The sequence below is a fragment of the Saimiri boliviensis genome, chromosome 2 (genome assembly GCF_048565385.1).
Source record: "Saimiri boliviensis isolate mSaiBol1 chromosome 2, mSaiBol1.pri, whole genome shotgun sequence".
Classification (NCBI taxonomy): domain Eukaryota; kingdom Metazoa; phylum Chordata; class Mammalia; order Primates; family Cebidae; genus Saimiri; species Saimiri boliviensis.
The window spans coordinates 80726344-80745822 of NC_133450.1; the positions used below are offsets into that span (position 1 = coordinate 80726344).

The 19479-nt window shown below is 40.5% G+C and overlaps 1 protein-coding gene across 2 annotated transcripts in view; it reads right to left on the reverse strand.

Moving 5' to 3' along the window:
* The window catches only part of BLOC1S6 (biogenesis of lysosomal organelles complex 1 subunit 6), a 77363-nt gene that overhangs the window by 54741 nt on the left and 3143 nt on the right, over positions 1–19479 (reverse strand). Inside the window, exon 2 of one of the 2 annotated variants that reach the window (XM_010339505.3) lies at positions 13842–13901. In XM_010339505.3, coding sequence (XP_010337807.1) covers positions 13842–13881 — 40 coding nt within the window. In that variant the 5' untranslated portion in view covers positions 13882–13901. Of the gene's footprint in view, positions 1–13841; positions 13920–19479 lie in introns of those variants that run through there. The other variant, XM_074393665.1, reaches the window with a different exon arrangement.

A 19479-nucleotide genomic window follows, 5' to 3' on the forward strand; every position in this document is an offset into this window, starting at 1 on the left:
CTCTCAGCTTGCAAAAAACCGCCCTAAACTGTAACTTTCCACTGCCCACCCCAAATCTATAAAACCAACTCCTATCCCACTGCCATTCGCTGATGCCCTTTTCTGCCTCAGCCTGCCTGCACGCAGGTGAATCAACAGCCATGTTGCTCACACAAAGCCTGTTTGGGGGGTCTCTTCATTCAGAGCACACATTTTAACACTCTTGGGTGACTACCACGGTCCTACAGTGTAAGAGTCACATGGAAGACCTCAGACCTCAGAAGTCTCTACCCTCTCTCTGCTCTCTTGAAGTTAGCTTTCATTTTCTAAAAATGATCTTTCACTCATTCATTTATAGACATACAAGGAAAGTTTGTCCTCAGGCTGGGTGCAGTGGCTCACACCTGTAATCCCAACTTTGGGAGGCTGATGTGGGCAGATCATTTGAGGTCAGGAGTTCAAAGATCAGTCTGGCCAGTATGGTGAAACCCTGACTCCATTAAAAATACAAAAAAAAAAAAAAATCAGCAGGGCACAGTGGCTTGAGCCTGTAATCCCAACTATTCAGGAGGCTGAGGCACAAGAATTGCTTGAACCTAGGAGGCAGAGGTTATAGTAAGCCAAGATTGCATCACTGTGCTCTAGCCTGGGCAACTGACTGAGACTCCATCTCAAAAAAAAAAAAAAAAGGAAGAAAGAAAAGAAAAGAAAGTCTGTCCTCTAATTAATCTAAACATTCTAAACATTTCCAGGAGAATGCAGTGCTAGGGCTCCCTTGTTGAGGGCAGCACTTCACAGTTCTGGCGTGCACTCCCTTGTCAGACCACAGGCTTGTTTGTGGTGGACTTCAGCAGATTACAGTTCTGCTTTGTTTTGTTTTTGAGGAGTTTCACTCTGACACCAGGCTAGAGTGCAGTGGCACAATCCCAGCTCACTGCAACCTCTGCCCCCCAGGTTCAGCCGATTCTCCTGCCTCAGCCTTTCAAATATCTGGAATTACAGGTATCTGCCACCACACCCGGCTAATTTTTTGTGTTTTTAATAGAGACGCAGTTTCACCTTGTTGATCAGGCTGGTCTTGAACTCTTGACCTCAGGTGATCCATCTGCCTTTCAGTACTCCCAAAGTACTGAGATCACAGCAGACTATGTTTTAATTGTGCTATGTGCTGGAAATGGGCAGCACTATCTGAGATATGGTTGGTATGAGGAGGGAGCAATTGTGAGGCACTCCTCAAGATTTGCAGATGGCAAAGAGAATTGCTTGAACCTGGGGTAGGCTGCAGTGAGCTGAGATCACACCACTATACTCCAGCCCAGGCAACAGAGCAAGACTGTCTAAAAGAAAAAGATTTGCAGATGAGAGAATAAGCCACTCTCTGAAGGTTATTCTAGCAAGAATTGAATGCAAAGGAGGGAATCAGTAATCTGTTGGAGTAAACTAGGAGGCTGTAATTGAGCAATCAAAGAGATTGGGGCACTCAAAGATGCTCTGTGACTGTATCAAAGTTGTAATTTAGTCAAAAGAGATCAAATCAGTTTTTTCTGGAGAAAGACATGAGAACAAAAACAGGTAGTTACGCCATTTTATGTGGTGAGTAGGTACTATCATTTGAATATGGCTCCTCCAAAATTCAGATGTTTTCTTTTTTTTTTTTTTTTATTGCATTTTAGGTTTTGGGGTACATGTGATGAACATGCAAGATTGTTGCATAGGTACACACATGGCAGTGTGCTTTGCTGCCTTCTGTCCCCTCACCTGTATCTGTCATTTCTCCCCATGCTATCTCTTCCCATCTCCCCACCCCCCGCCCCTCCCCCATTTCCCCCCAACGGACCCCAGTGTGTAGTGCTCCCCTCCCTGTGTCCATGTGTTCTCATTGTTCAACACCCGCCTATGAGCGAGAATATACGGTGTTTGATTTTCTGCTCTTGTGTCAGTTTGCTGAGAAGGATGGTTTCCAGGTTCATCCATGTCCCTACAAAGGACGTGAACTCATCGTTTTTGATGGCTGCATAATATTCCATGGTGTATATGTACCACATTTTTCCTATCCAGTCTATCATCGTTGGGCATTTGGGTTGGTTCCAGGTCTTTGCTATTGTAAACAGTGCTGCAATGAACATTCGTGTGCACGTGTCCTTGTAGTAGAATGATTTATAATCCTTTGGATATATACCCAGTAATGGGATTGCTGGGTCAAATGGGATTTCTATTTTTAGGTCCTTGAGGAATCACCACACTGTCTTCCACAATGGTTGAATTAATTTACATTCCCACCAACAGTGTAAAAGTGTTCCTATTTCTCCACATCCTCTCCAGCATCTGTTGTTTCCCGATTTTTTAATGATCGCCATTCTAACTGGTGTGAGATGGTATCTCAATGCGGTTTTGATTTGCATTTCTCTGATGACCAGTGATGATGAGCATTTTTTCATATGTTTGTTGGCCTCCTGTATGTCTTCTTTTGTAAAGTATCTGTTCATATCCTTCGCCCATTTTTGAATGGGCTTGTTTGTTTTTTTCTTGTAGATCTGCTTTAGTTCTTTGTAAATTCTGGATATCAGCCCCTTGTCAGATGGGTAGACTGCAAAAATTTTTTCCCATTCTGTTGGTTGCCGATTCACTCTACTGACTGTTTCTTTTGCCGTGCAGAAGCTGTGGAGTTTGAGTAGGTACTATCATTTGAATACGGCTCCTCCAAAATTCAGATGTTTTCAAAGTGATCAGATTTTTGTTTTGTTTTGTTTTTCGAGACAGTTTCACTCTCTCACTGAAACTGGAGTGCAATGGCGCAATTTCAGCTCACCACAACCTCCACCTCCAGGTTTAAGTGGAGATTCTCCTGCCTCAGCCTCCTGAGTAGTTGGGATTACAGGTGTGCACCACTACTGTCCGGTTAATTTATATATATATATATATATATATATATATATTTTTTTTTTTTTTTTTTTTGAGACTCACTCCATCACCAGGCACCAGGCTGGAGTGCAGTGGTGCAACCTTCGCTCACTGCAACCTCTACCTCCCCAGTTCAAGCAATTCTTCTGCCTCCCCAGTAGCTGAGACTATAGGCGTGCGCCACCGCACCCAGCTAATTTTTTTTTGTATCTTTAGTAGAGACAGGGTTTCACCATGTTGGCCAGGATGGTCTCGATCTGTTGACCTCATGATCCGCCCACCTTGGCCTCCCAAAGTGCTGGGATTACAGGCGTGAGCCACCGCGCCCAGCCAATTTTTATATTTTTAGTAGAAACAGGATTTTGCCATGTTAACTGCAAAGTGATAGTTTTAAGAGGTGGGGCCTTTAAGTGGCAATCAGGCCACAAGAGCTCCTCCCTCAGGTTTGGGATTAAGTGCCTTAAAAAAAGAAGCTTCAAGCAGTATTTGGTTAATTTACCCTTCCACCTCCCCTCCAGAGGATAAGGCTCTCAGCAGACGGCCAAACCTGCCAGCACCTTGATCATAGACTTCCTAGCCTCCTGAACTGTGAGAAATAAATTTCTGTTCTTTTTAAGATGCCCAGTCTGTGATATTCTGTTTTAGAACACATAGACTAAACCAGTAGGGCATTAATCTTTTGCGCTTGGATTCTACAGCTATCTGTCCTTGCTAGGATTGCAGGTGGACCCAGAAGTCTTAATCAAATTAGTTTTCTATGTTGTATTTCTGTTTGAGGTAACTTGAGTAATTAGGCCACCTGACTTTTATTTATTTCTGTAAATTATTGTCATTTTCTTTATATTTTCAAAATTTGTATTAAGAAAAATTTCAGGCTGGGTGCAGTGGCTCATGCCTGTAATCCCTGCACTTTGGGAGGCCGAAGCAGGAGAATCACCTGAGGTCAGGAGTTCAAGACCAGCCTGGCCAACATAGTGAAACCCTGTCTCTACTAAAAATACAAAAAATTAGTCAGGCATAGTAGTGCATGCCTGTATTTCCAGCTACTGGGGAGGCTGAGGCAGGAGAATCACTTAAATCTGGGAGGTGGAGGTTGCAGTAAGCTGAGATCAATCACTCCATTGCACTCCAGCCTGGGTGGGAAAGAGAAAAACTCTCTCAAAAAAAAAAAAAAAAAAAAAAGAAAGAAAGAAAAAGAAAAGAAACAAAGAAATTTCAAACACTCAAAGGGGAGAAAATAATATAATGAATATATATAATTATTACTGTGAAATACTCTATAACTAGATTTAATCATTATCAAGATTTTCCTACGTTTGCTTCACTTTCTCCCACTTTTACAAACTAAATTAAAGTATTTTAAAGAAACTTAAACAAATTTATAAGAAAAAACAACTCCATTAATAGGAACAGACGCTTTACAAAAGAAGACATACATGCATCCAACAAGCATATGAAAAACAGCTCAACGTCACTGATCATTAGAGAAATGCAAATCAAAACCACAAGGAGATACCATCTGACACCTGTCAGAATGGCTATGGTTAAAGTAAAAACATAACAGGTATTATCAAGGTTCTGAAGAAAAAGGAATGCTTATACACTGTTGGTGGGAATGAAAATTAGTTCAACCATATGGAAAACAGTGTGGCAATTTCTCAAAGACCTAAAAACAAACTACCATTTGACCCACCAATCCCATTACTGGGTATATACCCAAAGGAATATAAATCATTCTATTGTGAAGACACACCCACACAGATGTTTGTTGCAAGACTATTCATAATAGCAAAGACATGGAATCAACCTAAATGTATATCAATAGTAGACTGGATAAAGAAAATGTGGTATATATATACCATGAAATACTATGCAGCCATAAAAAAAGAGTGAGATCATGTCCTTTGCAGGGACACAGGTGGAGCTCAAGCCCATTATCCTTAGAAAACTAACCCAGGGTCAGAAAACCAAATACCACGTGTTCTTACTTATAAGTGGAAGCTAAATGATGAGAACACATGAACACAAAGAGGGAAACAATACACACTAGAGCCTACTGGAAGGTGGAAGGTGGGAGCAGGGAAAGGATCAAGAAAAATAACTACTGGGTACTAGGCTTAATACTTAGGTGACAAAATAATCTGTACAACAAACCCCTACAACAGGAGTTTACCTGTACAACAAACCTGCATGTGTGCCCCTCAACTTAAAACAAAAGTTAAAGAAAAATTTCAAACACACAAAAGTATTCTAGGTTTTTAAATAAATAAAAGGAAAAAAGTGAAGAAAATAGAATAATGAATATATGTATCAGGTATAACGAATAGTATGAAATACCCAATAACCATGTTCAATCATAATCAAGATTTTCCTACACTTGCTTCACTTTCTACCACTTTTAAAAACTAAACTTTTTTTTTTTTTTTTTTTTTTTTTTAAGACAGGGTTTCACCATGTTGGTCAGGCTGGTCTTGAACTCCCAACCTCAGGTGATCCGCCCGCCTTGGCCTCCAAAGTGCTTGGATTACAGGCGTGAGCCACCAAAAACTAAACTATTTTAAAGAAAATCCTAAACCTCGAAGTCATTTCCTCCCCACTGCCATAGTGTAAAATTCATACATTGAAATCCTACCCCACAAAGGTGATATTAGGAGGTGGAACATTTTTGAAGACGATTAGTTCATAGAGACAGAGGCCTTGTGAGATAAGTGCCCTCATAAAAGAGAACCCAAGAGGCCCCTAACCCCTTATACCATATGAGGACAAATGGAGAACACGCCATCTCTTAAGCAGGAAGCAGGCCTTCACCAGACATGGAATCTGCTGGCACCTGGATCTTGGACTTTTCAGCCTCCAGAAATGTGAGCAACAAACTCCTGTTGTTTCTGAGCCACCAAGTATATGGTATTTTCCTGAAGCAGCCCAGGCTGACCAAGATAACCATTTACTTTAGTATAGATCTCTAAAACATATGAACACTTTCTTGCATAACCACAATATTCTCTTTTGTATTTACTAGTTTTTGTAAGCTGTTAGTGAGAGATGAAGGCACTATCAGGCTGTTAATAAAATCAAGTTTCAGACTCTGATCCACAATGAACTTACCAAAATAATGGCCACTTTGTGAGGATTCTTCTAGTTACCAGGATTCCTCTGTCTGAACATGCTTTAATAACTGAACAACAATCCAGGCCCCCTTTACTTTTCACATGTAGAAGTCTATACAGACTGTGTGCACATGTATTTACCATGCACGCTGATATGGTTTGGCTCTGTGTTCCCATCCAAATCTCACCCCATAATCACCACATGTCAAGGACAGGATCAGGTGGAGGTAACTGGATCATGGGGATAGTTTCCCCCATGCTGTTCTCATGATAGTGAATGAATTCTCATAACATCTGATGGCTGCATAAGCATCTGGCATTTCCCCTGGTTGCACTCACTCCATCCGGCTGCCCTGTGAGGAAGGTGCATGCTTTTGCCTTCCACCATGACTGTAAGTTTCCTGAGGCCTCCCCAGTAATGTGAAACTGTGAGTCAATTAAACCTCTTTCTTTCACAAATTACCCAGTCTTGGGTATTTCTTCATAGCAGTGTAAGAACAGACTAATACACACACATGCAAAACAGAGAGAAAAAAATGAAATAAACCCCTTCTTAAGCCCAGTAAATCAGCTGGCTCTTTTAAAACGCTAACTTAAATCTACTGTCACCATTCTGGTAGGCTATTAAGATGAGTGGGGGTGCTACCAACACAGAGAACACAAAATGCAAAGGTTAACAATTTTTTTTTTTTTTTTGAGATAGGGTCTCGCTCTCAGGACCTGATTGGAGTCAGAAACTTGATATTTTTTTTTTTTTTGGCAGCCTGAGAGAGGCTTTGTCTCCCACTAACCTAGCTTGCAATGAGCCATAATCATGCCAGGCTGGAGTGCAGTGCCTCAATCATAGCTCACTGCAGCCTCAAGCTCCCAGGCTCAGGTGATCCTCCTGCCTCAGCCTCCCAAGTAGCTGGGACTACCACATCCATATGCTGCATCACCATATCCATATGCTGGCCAGTTTCTAAAAGTGGCTTGAAAAAGAGTACATGAGAACATCAGACATATAGGAAGGTATCAGCTTCTGGAGAAGTGAACTGAAAATTATAAGGTACCAGAAACAGGCAGTATTTCATGCCAGACAAAAATTCTATTGGTTTTGCCTTATCATTCCTATCTGGGTGTGTAAGAATCTCAATATCTTCCCCTGCCTTCCCTCATCATACTCATGTGCCCAGGGGAATGACTTCATAGGAAGTTCCTTCCTTTCCCTTTTTTCTCTTCTTTGTCCCTACCCTAACACCCCAACCCGCCAATGCCTCTTCCACTAACTCCGCAACGTCTTGATTTTAAAAACTAGGCACACATTTCTTTGGCCTAAGGCATAATCAGCATATAGCATAGCACCTGGTATACAGACTCTTAAGGAATATTGAATGGATGGGTGGATGGAGACATGGATGGATAATGACTGTTTTTAATATAAGAATAATACTTCAAGACCTACCCAGCTTGTCATGGAACTGCAACATGACATTGAGGGGCCATTGGCAAAACTGGGTAAGTTGTCATAACTGGCTGCACATTCAGGAGGTTGGAAAAGTAAAAATGTGACATATATACCCTCCCCACCACAATTATGAACCAGTAAGCATAAGAAGGGAGGAAAAATGTTAGAGTGAAAAGACAATGGGCACTTGGCTCATACATATCTGATGCAAATCTTGATTCCTAATTGTGCAACTTAGAACAAATTATTTGTGCTAGGGTTACCGGCCTGAGCCACCATGCCTGGCCCTTGTATACATGTTTTTGTAAGTGAATTTTTTTTAGCTAGTACTTCAGAATTTTTAAAGTACCATTTGAATGATCTTAATTTTTCTTTCGTAACAACACATTCCAAATTGAATCATGTTTATGTACTAAGAGGGAAAACATATATAAATGAAGGTGAGAGACTAAGTTACAGGTGACGTTAGAGACCTAAGATGAGAGACCTGAAACACAGAAAGCATAACATTAGGGTCTACCTCTACCTCAATTTAGTTAGCAATTTACTACAATTTCAGAGCTTTAACAAAAGATAAAAAGAAATCATCACCAATTGTTATTGCTTCTCATCTTTCATTTTTCAATGAACAAGTAAAGTATTTTCATTCTTATTTTTAGGATTTTAGTTTTTAGTGTATGGTACAATTGAACACAATTTATATTCTAATTCTTACTGCAGCTTATTTTAATTTTTAGGATGCAAGCACAATTTAGTATTCAAAGTGAGTAGCAACATACTCAACTTGATCTCATTGTCTTTAATTACTCTTGCCCATGAAAAATGTTCACAAATGAACAGGGTATTTAACCATATGATATTAGAGAATACAGCACAATACATTATAAGAAACTACCTACTGATACGGCCTTGAAATTTTGGATGAATCATTGAGCATTTCTATGCTGGAAGTAATTTCAAAATTGTTGGTTTTTATAAACAGGAAAAAGGGTGGGTAGTAGGACTTTTAAGCATCTCTGAAATAAAAAAATACTATTGTTTTTATAGACAAGCATTATAGCTTGAGTTACAGACAACAGTGTGTATATATGTGATATATATATCATAAAAGAAAATTTAAATGTGAAACCAAACTTTTAAAAATTAGAAATTACAAATGGTTATGCTTATTAGTGTCTAGCCTAGAGTGGTAACAGAGCTTTACTAATTAAGTTGTCAAATACATTATTTATAGTACTTTAGCTGTTGCTTTTTTGATGTTCAGGATAACTATGTTATCTCATTTCTGCATTTAATTAATAGCTTAGGTATTAAAAGCCCACCCCCTTCAGGAAAAGCTTTGGTTTTCCCCAGTCATGAAAGCTCTTATTTCAAATTCTTTAATCTCTGAACCCAGTATCATAAAAATTTTCCTCTTTTGATACCATCTGTACTTTCATATTCTGCTCACTATCAAATGTATTGTTAACTTTTAGTAAGTTTGAGAATGAAAGGGTTTTATCTGCACTTGACCAAGGGAAAAATTAAAGTGGAAGTTTCTTGGGATGTTGTTTAGAAAAAAAGTATAAATAAAAAATTGATGCTACAAAAAAAAAAGAACAAATTATTTATAAAATTTCATTTATTCCATGTACAAAATGGGAACAATAATTTCTACTGTGCAAGATTGCTATAAGGATTAAATTAAACAGTGGGCCAGGTGTGGTGGCTCACACCTGTAATCCCAACACTCTGGGAGGCTGGGTGGATCACCTGAGGTTAGGAGTTCAAGAACAGCCTGGTCAACGTGGCAAAACCCTGTCTCTACTAAAAATACAAAAAAATTAGGCAGGCATGGTGGCATATGCCTGTAATCCCAGACACTCAGGAGGCTGAAGCCCAAAAATCCCTTGGACCTGGAAGGCTGAGGTTGTAGAGGGCCTAGATTGTGCCACTGCACTCCAGCCTGGGTAACAGAGTGAGACTCTGTCTCAAATACTACTACTACTACTAATTAATTAATTAAATAGTGTATGTAAGGTTCTTAGCACAGTGGGCTCAAAATATCATAATATTTATTACATGATAATATTTATTATCATTTAGAAATTTATAAAGGGAACCTAGGAAATTATGGTTCATTTGTGAAACAGGCAAGCTAAATACTTAAATAAAATTAATTTCAGAGAAGACTGTCAAGATATCTTTTTTTTTTTTTTTTTGAGACGGAGTTTCGCTCTTGTTACCCAGGCTGGAGTGCAATGGCACGATCTCAGCTCACCGCAACCTCCGCCTCCTGGGTTCAAGCAATTCTCCTGCCTCAGCCTCCTGAGTAGCTGGGATTACAGGCATGCACCACCATGCCCAGCTAATGTTTTGTATTTTTAGTAGAGACGGGGTTTCACCATGTTGACCAGGATGGTCTCAATCTCTCGACCTCGTGATCCGCCCGCCTCAGCCTCCCAAAGTGTTGGGATTACAGGCTTGAGCCACCGCGCCCGGCTAAGATGATATCTTTAAAGAGAAAATTTGATAAATTAAATTTCTGTAAGGTTTTTACATTTTTAAGTGGTTGAAAAAAATGGAAAAGAAGATAAAGAAAAGCTTAATATTATTGACCTAGAAACCTTTTTTTTTTAATTTGATTTTTTTTTTAATGAGACGGGATTTCACCATGTTGGCCAGGATGATCTCCGTCTCCTGACCTCGTGATCTGCCCACCTCGGCCTCCCAAAGTGCTGGGATTACAGGCGTGAGCCACCGCACCCGGCCGACCTAGAAACCTTAATAAAACCTTGGACAGGTTTCCAAAGGACAGGCTAATAATAAAAGTTGCATGAAAGTGGAATGTATTATGAGACAATAAGGAACTAGCTCAGAAGCAAAAATAATGGGTGGGGCCTGCTGATTCAAGCTAGGGGAAGGAACTAGAGGCCCAAGTGACAGCTCCTGGGAAGGCAGCTGATATATGAAGGGTCTGGTAGTCACGTCTCTAATTCTGGCAGGTTCCAGGGCCCCAGCTATACCCCACCCTAATGAAGGTATTTGGGTGGTATAAATACCGCGGCCTTCACAGTATATTTGAGTACTGGGCGCAGTAACTCATGCCTATAATCCCAGCACTTTAATGTCTGCATGTGCTTCTGTTCATACAATGAAGATTCAATAGTTCCTGGAATCAGGAAAGTTTTTCAACATTTAGGGATAAGGAAGAACTACTAAAAGGAAGGCTGCCATAAATCCTATTGTAAGTGAACAGAATGTAAATTATTCAAATATAAATAACAAAGACAAGGGTAAAACTTCACTGGTCACTATAAAATAGCTGTAGTAACTACAGTAAGTTATATCTAATTGCCATGTGGCATAGAGATTATGGGACATTGCGTCATGCACATCATACACCAAGCTCCTTGTGATGAGGGCAGCAAATTCTGATGCACTGTGTGTGCTCTTGTAGTCAGCTTAAAATAACTAAGGGTAAAATTTGACTTAATCTTGAGTTTTTGCTTCGGGGAACACAGGCAGTTCAAGAGCAGGTGAATTTGTTACATTTAATTATGAGAGGACCAACATAAAGACACCCAAAAAAAATAATGTCATCCTTATTTATAAGGGAATTCTAGGAAAAGTTCAAAGCACTTTGCAGATTTTAATCGAATTAATCCTCACAATAACCCCTCAAAGGAGTTTATACAATGGCCTTCCTTGTTTAAAGCAACAAGTTATTAAAGGCCACAAAAGAGTCACTTTGTCTGCAGTTGCTTCTTTGTCCTGCCTTAATTCGTAAAGAATGTTTTTTGAAATAGATATAGTATAAATATGAACTATGATTTATACTATGTATTAATAATCACTGATCTTATAAGACACATTAATATAATCAGTTAAAAAATTCTTTAGATTAGAATATAAACATGAAAACAAAAGAAAAAAAATCCTTAGAAATGGCCTTATACTCCAGCTTAAAGAAGCAGAAGTGTTTATGTTACAGGAGAATTTAAGTTTATGGATAAACTCTCTATGATTAAAATATTTGCATATATTAGTCCATGAATATTTCCAGGATTTCTCCTGCAAGTATGAGGTCAGGTGCTATGGATGCAAGAATAGCTTAGGATAGAAATGAAGTAACAATGTGTGGTGGAGTTCTAAATAAGTCCTAAATAAGTCAGAATGTGTCACTAATAAACTAAGAACTGGGTTTAGAAATACTAAGAAGAAACAAACATAAGTGGAGAATTCTTTTCTTCCTTTCCTTTCTTTCTTTCCTTTCTCTCTCTCACTCTCTCTTTTTCTCTTTCTTTCTTTTCGAGACAGAGTCTTGTTCAATCGCCCAGGCTGGAGTACAGTGGCGCAATCTCGGCTCACTACAACCTCCACCTTCCAGGTTTAAGTGATTCTCATGCTTTAGCCTTCCAAGTAGCAAGAATTACAAGTATGTGCCACCAGGCCTGGCTGATTTTTTTTTTAGTAGAGATGGAGTTTTACCATGTTGGGGTTTTACCACATTAGCCAGGCTGGTCTTGAACTCCTGGCCTCAAGTGATCTGTCTGCCTCAGCCTTCCAAAGTACTGGGATTACAGGGGTGAGCCACCATGCCAGACTGAGAATTCTTGATGATTAGCATTTGTCCATACCCTCACTTTATAGTTTAGTTCAAATGGCATGGTCTTCAATGCGTCTTTCTGGTAAAGTGATAAAGGAAGATGCTTTCACATATAAAATCTCATTTGATTATTACAGTGTCCCTATGAAATAGGTAGGACAAACATTATTTTCCACTTTTTACAGACAAGAAAATAAGCTGAACAATTAATGCTTCACTGCTAGGGGTCACAGTGAACGGAGTACAAAATTAGATGCTGAATCAGGTTCTCCAAGTTATCTTGTGGTGCTCCTATCTATGATGACGCACTCTCAATGTACTTCCAAGGTCAGTCTTCCACCCTCAACGTTAAACTCCTCTAGCCTAGCTTTAACCACCTCAGACTCTGGGGCTGGTATGCTAACTCCCAAAACCCCTTCTCATCTTGGACCTTCTATTCCCTCTCATTTCAGCCCCATATGCTTAGAGAAATCCATAAGAACATTTACTTTAAAAGTAAGGGTCTCAGCTTGGCTGGGTGAGGTGGATCATGCCTGTATTCCTAGCGCTTTGGGAGGCGAAGGCGGGCAGACCACCTGGGGTCAGGAGTTCAAGACCAGCCCGGCCAACATGGTGAAATCCCACCTCTACTAAAAATACAGAAATTAGCTGGGCATGATGGCACAGGCCTGTAGTCCCAGCTACTTGGGAGGCTGAGGCAGGAGATTTGCTTGAACCCAGAGGTTGCAGTGAGCTGATATCGTGCCATTGTTGCACTCCAGTTGGGGTGACAAGAGCAAAATTTTGTCAAAAACAAAAACAAAAACCCTAAGGGGAAGCAAAAACAAAGCTATGAAAACAATGAACTGGACTAAATTTAGGTTTTAGCTGGCAGGTTGGTTTGCCTTACAGGGTAGATGGGCTCCTGACCTTCTCCTTTATCTCCTCCCTGTCCAAAAAAGGGCTTTTCCTGTCCTTGGGCAATTCTCTTATCTATCTTGGGTCCTTCTTCTTCTGTTTCTTCTCCCTTAGAGGAGATAGTAAATTGAAACTCCAGCCACTCTATCAGAGGCGTTTAAACTAGAGCAACTCCATCTTGAATAGGGGCTGGGTAAAATAAGGCTAAGACATACTGGGCTTCATTCCCAGACAGTTAAGGCATTCTATGTCACAGAATGAGACAGGAGGTTGGCACAAGATACAGGTCATAAACACCTTGCTGATAAAACAGGCTGTAGTAAAGAAGCTGGTCAAAACCCACCAAAACCAAGATGGCGACGAGAGTGACCTCTGGTCATCCGCACTGGTACCCTCCCACCAGCACCATGACAGTTTACAAATGCCACGGCAACGTCAGAAAATTACCCTATATGGTCTAAAAAGGGGTGGCATTGCCCAACGCAGTGGCTCATGCCTAATCCCAGCTCTACGGGAGGCAAAGGCAGAGGATCGCATGAGTCATGTGTTCGAGACCAACCTGGCCAACATGGTGAAATCCCATCTCTACTACAAATACAAAAATTAGCCAGCCTGGGTGACGGAATGAGACTCTGTCTAAAAAACAATAAATAAATAAATAAATAAATAGGCATGAATAATCCACCCCTTGTTTAGCATATAATCAAGAAATAACCATAAAAATGGGTGCCATCAGCTCTCAGGGCTGCTCTGCCTATAGAGTCGTCATTCTTTATTCCTTTATTAATAAACGTGCTTTCACTTTATGAACTTGCCTCAAATTCTTTCTTGTATGAGATCCAGGAACCCTTTCTTGGGGTCTGGATCGGAACTCATTTCTGGAAGAACTCATTGAAGGAATAAAAATAAACTGTATACTCACTGTAGGTGTGTATCACATTGCTAACTCTTGCTCTACGCATTCAACAGCTTTCATCCCCTCCTGAAGAAGATAAGAAGACACATTCTAAAACATCCCATGGGAATCTCCTACGGCCATATACTGCAATAGAGATGCATTCTCAGGATGGGGAATATACAGAATTTGAACCTCAACTAAGTAGCACCTTCTCCCATATTTCAATTTTAAAAAACTTTTCCACTTTCTTTTTGTTTGTTTTCAGTGGGGATTTCATAGGACGATGCTGAGGTCTCAAGGTCCTGGCAAATCATTGATATATGATACAAGGATCTCTCCTGATATGCTTCAGAGTCTAGCTGCTTTTCTGTAGCTCGTTCCATTTTTGGGCACAAAGAAACTGAGCAGATAGTGTGGGGTAATGGTTAAGAGATTGAGCTCAGAAACAAAGCTGATCGGAATTGAGTTCTTGCTCTGTTTGCTAGCCACATGACCCTGACCAAGACACTTAACCTCCCTGAGACTCTATGCCTTCCTCTACATAAAAAATAATAGCTTTGGACACATGTCCTCAGGACCTCCTGAGGCTGTGTCAAATGTTGAAAAAAAGAAAGAAAGAAAAATAACAATAATAATAGCTGGCATTGATTAAGCACTTACTGTGTGCTAGGAATTAGAAGTTTTACATGCTTTACCTGTATTATCTTATTTAATCCTTTCTACAACCCTTGTGAAGTGGGTACTATTATTATATCCACTGTATACGTAAGAATATTGAAGCATAAAGAGATTAAATAGTTTGCCAGAGACCATACAACTATAAATGGTGAGGCCAGGACTCAAACACAATCAGTCTGACTCTAAGACCCATGCTTTCAATCATTGCCTTCATCACAGTGATGTGGTAATGATTAAATGAGCTAATGTAAGTCAGGTGCCCTCATAGTGCCTGACACACAAGGCTTAAGTATTCTAGCTATCATATTATTTTCATTTTTTTAAAAAATAAGACAGAATCTTGCTCTGTTGCCTAGGCTGGAGTATAATTGTGTAGTCGCAGCTCACTGCAACCTCCACCTCCCGGGTTCAAGAGATTCTCCTGCCTCAGTCTCCTGAGTAACTGGGATTACAGGCACCTGCCACCACACCCGTCTAATTTTTGTATTTTTAGTAGAGATGGGGGTTTCACTATGTTGGCCAGGCTGGTCTCAAACTCCTGACCTCAGGTGATCCACCCACCTCAGCCTCTCAAAGTGCTGGGATTACAGGCATGAGCCACCACTCCTGGACATTTTTTTCAAGAGATATCTGGACCAGAAAACAGATTTTGACATAGGAAAGTTTCTGTCCATCCCTGTCAACTGCTCCAAGGTATGTGTCTTGCAATTCAGTTGACAGGCTTCTGCTATCGCCTCAATCTGCATATTATGAATTACCTGGTTGAGAGACTGACTAAACAGGTGGCAACCTTTTCCATCTGCCATGCAAAAAAGTTATTCACGCTGGGCTTGGTGGCTCACACCTGTAATCCCAGCAATTTGGGAGGCTGAGACAGGAGGATCACTTCAGCCAAGAAGTTTAAGACCAGCCTAGGCAACATAATGAGACCCCCCTCACCCCATCTCTACAAAAATAAAAAATAGATAAGTTCTTCAGACTAGAAAAACTTATGAAGTTTCTTACAAAAGAATGGCACATTGAGCAATAGCTAGCAAAAAGAATTGCAGGCAGTACAGAGATTTTAAGTGGGCACTGTTTCAAAAGTTCATTTGTCTATTGTTACAAACTCTGAGCGTGTAGAAATAAAGCTGCAAATTGTAGTTACATTCCAAGCCTATTTGTAGAAGTCTATGTATTTAGCCTATTCTGAAGCTCAATGATAGAAATCATGCCACTAGTCTGAGGGCAGGCCAAGGAACAAGAACCCATGTGATAAAGAAAGAAGAAAAGTGTCTTTCCTTGTATAGAGGAAAACTGGTATGTAGTATATTAGTTGTCCATTGCTGTGTAATGAAGTATCCCAAAACTCAACATCTCAAAACAAACATTTATTATCTCAGGGAGTCTCTGTGGGTCATCTGAGACTGGCTTAGCTGGGTGGTTACAGCTCCTGATCTCTCCAGGGTTTAGTCAGCATTGCCCAGTCTATAGTTAAATGAAGGCTTAGCTGGAACCAAATGGTTCCCAAAATGGTTCACTCAAATGGCTGCTGGCCTCAGTTCCTCATCACATAGGCCTTTTTCCACAGTGCCACTTGAGCTCCTCATGGCGCAGTAGCTGGTTCCTCCTAGTGCAAGTGATCCTAGTATGAGGATAAGGAGGCAGCTGCAATACCTTTTATGATCTAGTCTTGTAAGTCACACACAGTCACTTCTGCCATATTCATTATAGGCCACATGCAACTCATTTAGTGCAGTCCACACTCCATAGGAAGGAAATTAAGCTCCACCTCTTGATGGGTACAGTATCATAGAATTTGTGGATGTATTTTTAAATCACCATATAGAGGTGTTGTTGTTCTCCTATCACTTTCTCCAGGTACTCAGTGAGAAAAACAATAAAAACGAACTGGGATGCAGAACTGCAGCCCTATTCAACAAAGCTTGCCGTAACCACCCGAAACAATCCATGCTCTTGCCTTAATTTTTCTTAAAAACATCTATCCACTTTCCTTAAATGGAATCTTATTTGAAGGATTTATACTAAAGAGAAAATGATCACACTCCCAAAATATTTTCCTTATTCATTTGCATCTCTCATTAGTAAAATTTCAGACAGTATAACAAAGTGATATTCAAAACGCCTACAAAAAAAAAAAAAAAAAAAAAAACTTACTCCCAAACCCAGTGAATTAAAACGTTTGGGTTTAGGAAAGCATCCCCCAGTAAGATCTCTTCTTTCAGCTGATTATTACCAGAGTGTCCTGGTTATCTGGGAAATATTTTTCCCTTCCTGGTCTAGGGAACATGGAATCTCTGATCTAGGTTTCCTATATCGATTTTCATGGCTGCTGCTCTGTAGAAATATGGTGTGCATTTAAATCCAAGGAGTCATAGTTAAAGATTTCTTGCACCTGAGGCATACAAGATTCTAAAGTGCCATTTCAATCATCAGAGGAAAATGATGTTTTCTCATGTGACTTATTATATTTTTTGTAACTTGAAATTCAGTAATACGTGTGGACTATTATAAAAATATAACATTCATAAACACTGGATAACTAGGAGTTTGCACTACAATTCAACTCCAAGTAGAAGCCAGGGGCTCCTGACAACGTAGTTATTGTAACCTAATTTGACTCAATCTAATTTGAGAATATGATAAAAGCTAAAAGACTTATTCCAGAAAATATACATGCGCATAAAATCATGCACAAAAGTTTAAGGCCTCCCAGATGCTCTAAAACCCACTCAGAAAATCTGGATTAAGAATCTCTAAAACAGCCGGGTGTGGTTATGCCTGTAATCCCAGGATTTTGCAAGGCAGAGGTGGGTGGATCACTTTAGGCCAGGAGTTCCGATATCAGACTGGCCAACAGAGCGAAACCTCATCTCTACTAAAAATAGAAAAATTAGGCCCAGCACAGTGGCTCAAGCTGGTAATCCCAGCACTTTGGGAGGCCAAGGTGGGTGGATTACCCAAGGTCAGGAGTTCAAGACCAACCTGGCCAACATGATGAAACCCCGTTTCTACTAAAAATATAAAAAATTAGCTAGTGGTGGTGGTGGACTCCTCTAATCCCAGCTACCTGGGAGGCTGAGGCAGGAGAACTGCTTGAACCCAGGAGGTGGAGGTTGCAGTGAGCTGAGATTCTGCCACTGCACTCCAGGCTGGGCAATAAGAGCAAAATTCTGTCTCCAAAAAAAAATAAATAAATAAATATTAAAAATAGAAAAACTAGCCAGGCATGGCAGGGCTTGCCTGTAATCCCACTTACTTGGGTGGCTAAGTCATGAGAATCATTTGAACCCGGTAGGCAGGGCTTGCAGTGAGCTGAGATCACACCACGGCACTCCAGCCTGGGTGACAGAGCAAGACCTTGTCTCAAAAACAAACAAATAAACAAAACTAAGACTTTGCTCGGGGTGCATATTGCCATTCCATTGTGACATTATAATTTAGGTTTAAATCAGAAGCTACTACTCAGAATTTAAATATTGTCCAGGCATTGTGGCTCACACCTATAATCTCAGCACTTTGGGAGATTCAAGCAGGAGGATCACTTGGGTCGAGGAGTTCCAGATCAGCCTGGGGAACATGGCAAAACCTCGATTCCACAAGGGAAAAAATACAAAACTTAGCCAGGCATGGTAGCAAGCACTTGTGGTCCCAGCTATTCAGGAGGCTGAGGTAGGAGGACAGATTGAGTCCAGGAGGTCAAGGTTGCAGTGAGCCAAGATCACACCACTGCACTCCACCTTGGCAACAGAACCAGATCCTGTCTCTAAAAAACAAAACAACAACAAAAAAAACTACACACACAATTATTCCTTCTTCTTTTTTGTGGTTTTGTTTTGTTTTGTTTTGAGATGGAGTTTCGCTCTTGTTACCCAGGCTGGAGTTCTTTTGTTTTTAAAGATGGGGTCTCACTCTATTACCCAGGCTGGAGTCCAGTGGCATGAACATAGCTCACTGCAACCTCTAATTTCCTGGAGGCTTTTGAAAATTTTTTTCTGGAGAGACAGGGTCTCACTATGTTACCCATGCTGGTCTTGAACTTCCGACCTCATGAGATCCTCTTTCCTTGGCTTCCCAAAGTGTTGAGATGAGAGGTGTGAGCTACTGCATCTGGCTATTTTTGTGTTTTTTTGTTTGTTTGTTCGTTTGTTTGTTTGTTTTGTTAAACAGACCCAAAAGCCAAATGGACACCTCTATAGGCATACCTTGTTTTACTGTGCTTTGCTTTCTCACACTTCTCAGATACTGCAAGTTTTGTAAATTGAAGATTTATGGCAACAAGCAAGTCTATCACTGTCATTTTTCCAATAACCTGTGAGCTCTTTTCATGTCTCTGTATCCCATTTTGGTAATTCTCTTAATAGTACAAACCTTTTCATTATTATGATATCTGATATGGTGATCTGTGATCAGCGATCTTTGAAATTACTATTATAATTATTTGGGGGCATCATGAACCTTCTCCATATAAGATGACAAACTTAACTGATAAATGTATGTGTTCTGACTGCTCCATTGACCAGCGATTCCCCTTCATTCTCCCTTTCCTTGGGCTTCCCTATTTCCTGAGACACAATATTGAAATTAGGCCAATTAATAACCCTACAATCACCTCTAAGTCTTTCAAATGAAAGGAAGAGATGTATATCTCTCACTTTAAATCAAAAGCTAGGAATTATTAAGAGAAAGACATATGGAAAGCTGAGATAGGGATGGGCGTGGTGGCTCACGCGTATAATCCTAACACTTTTGGAGACTGGGGTGGGAGAATTGCCTGAGCCTGGGGAAGTAGAGCCATGATTGTGCCTCTGCACTCCAAAAAAAAGGAAGAAAGGGAGGGAGGGAAGGGAGGGGAGGGGAGGGGAGGAAGGGAGGAAGGGAGGAAGAGAGGAAAGGAGGAAGGGAGGGAGGAGGGAGGGGAAGGAGAGAGGGGAGGAGAAGAGAGGGAAAGGGAGAGAGGGAGGGAGGGGAAGAGAGGAGAAGG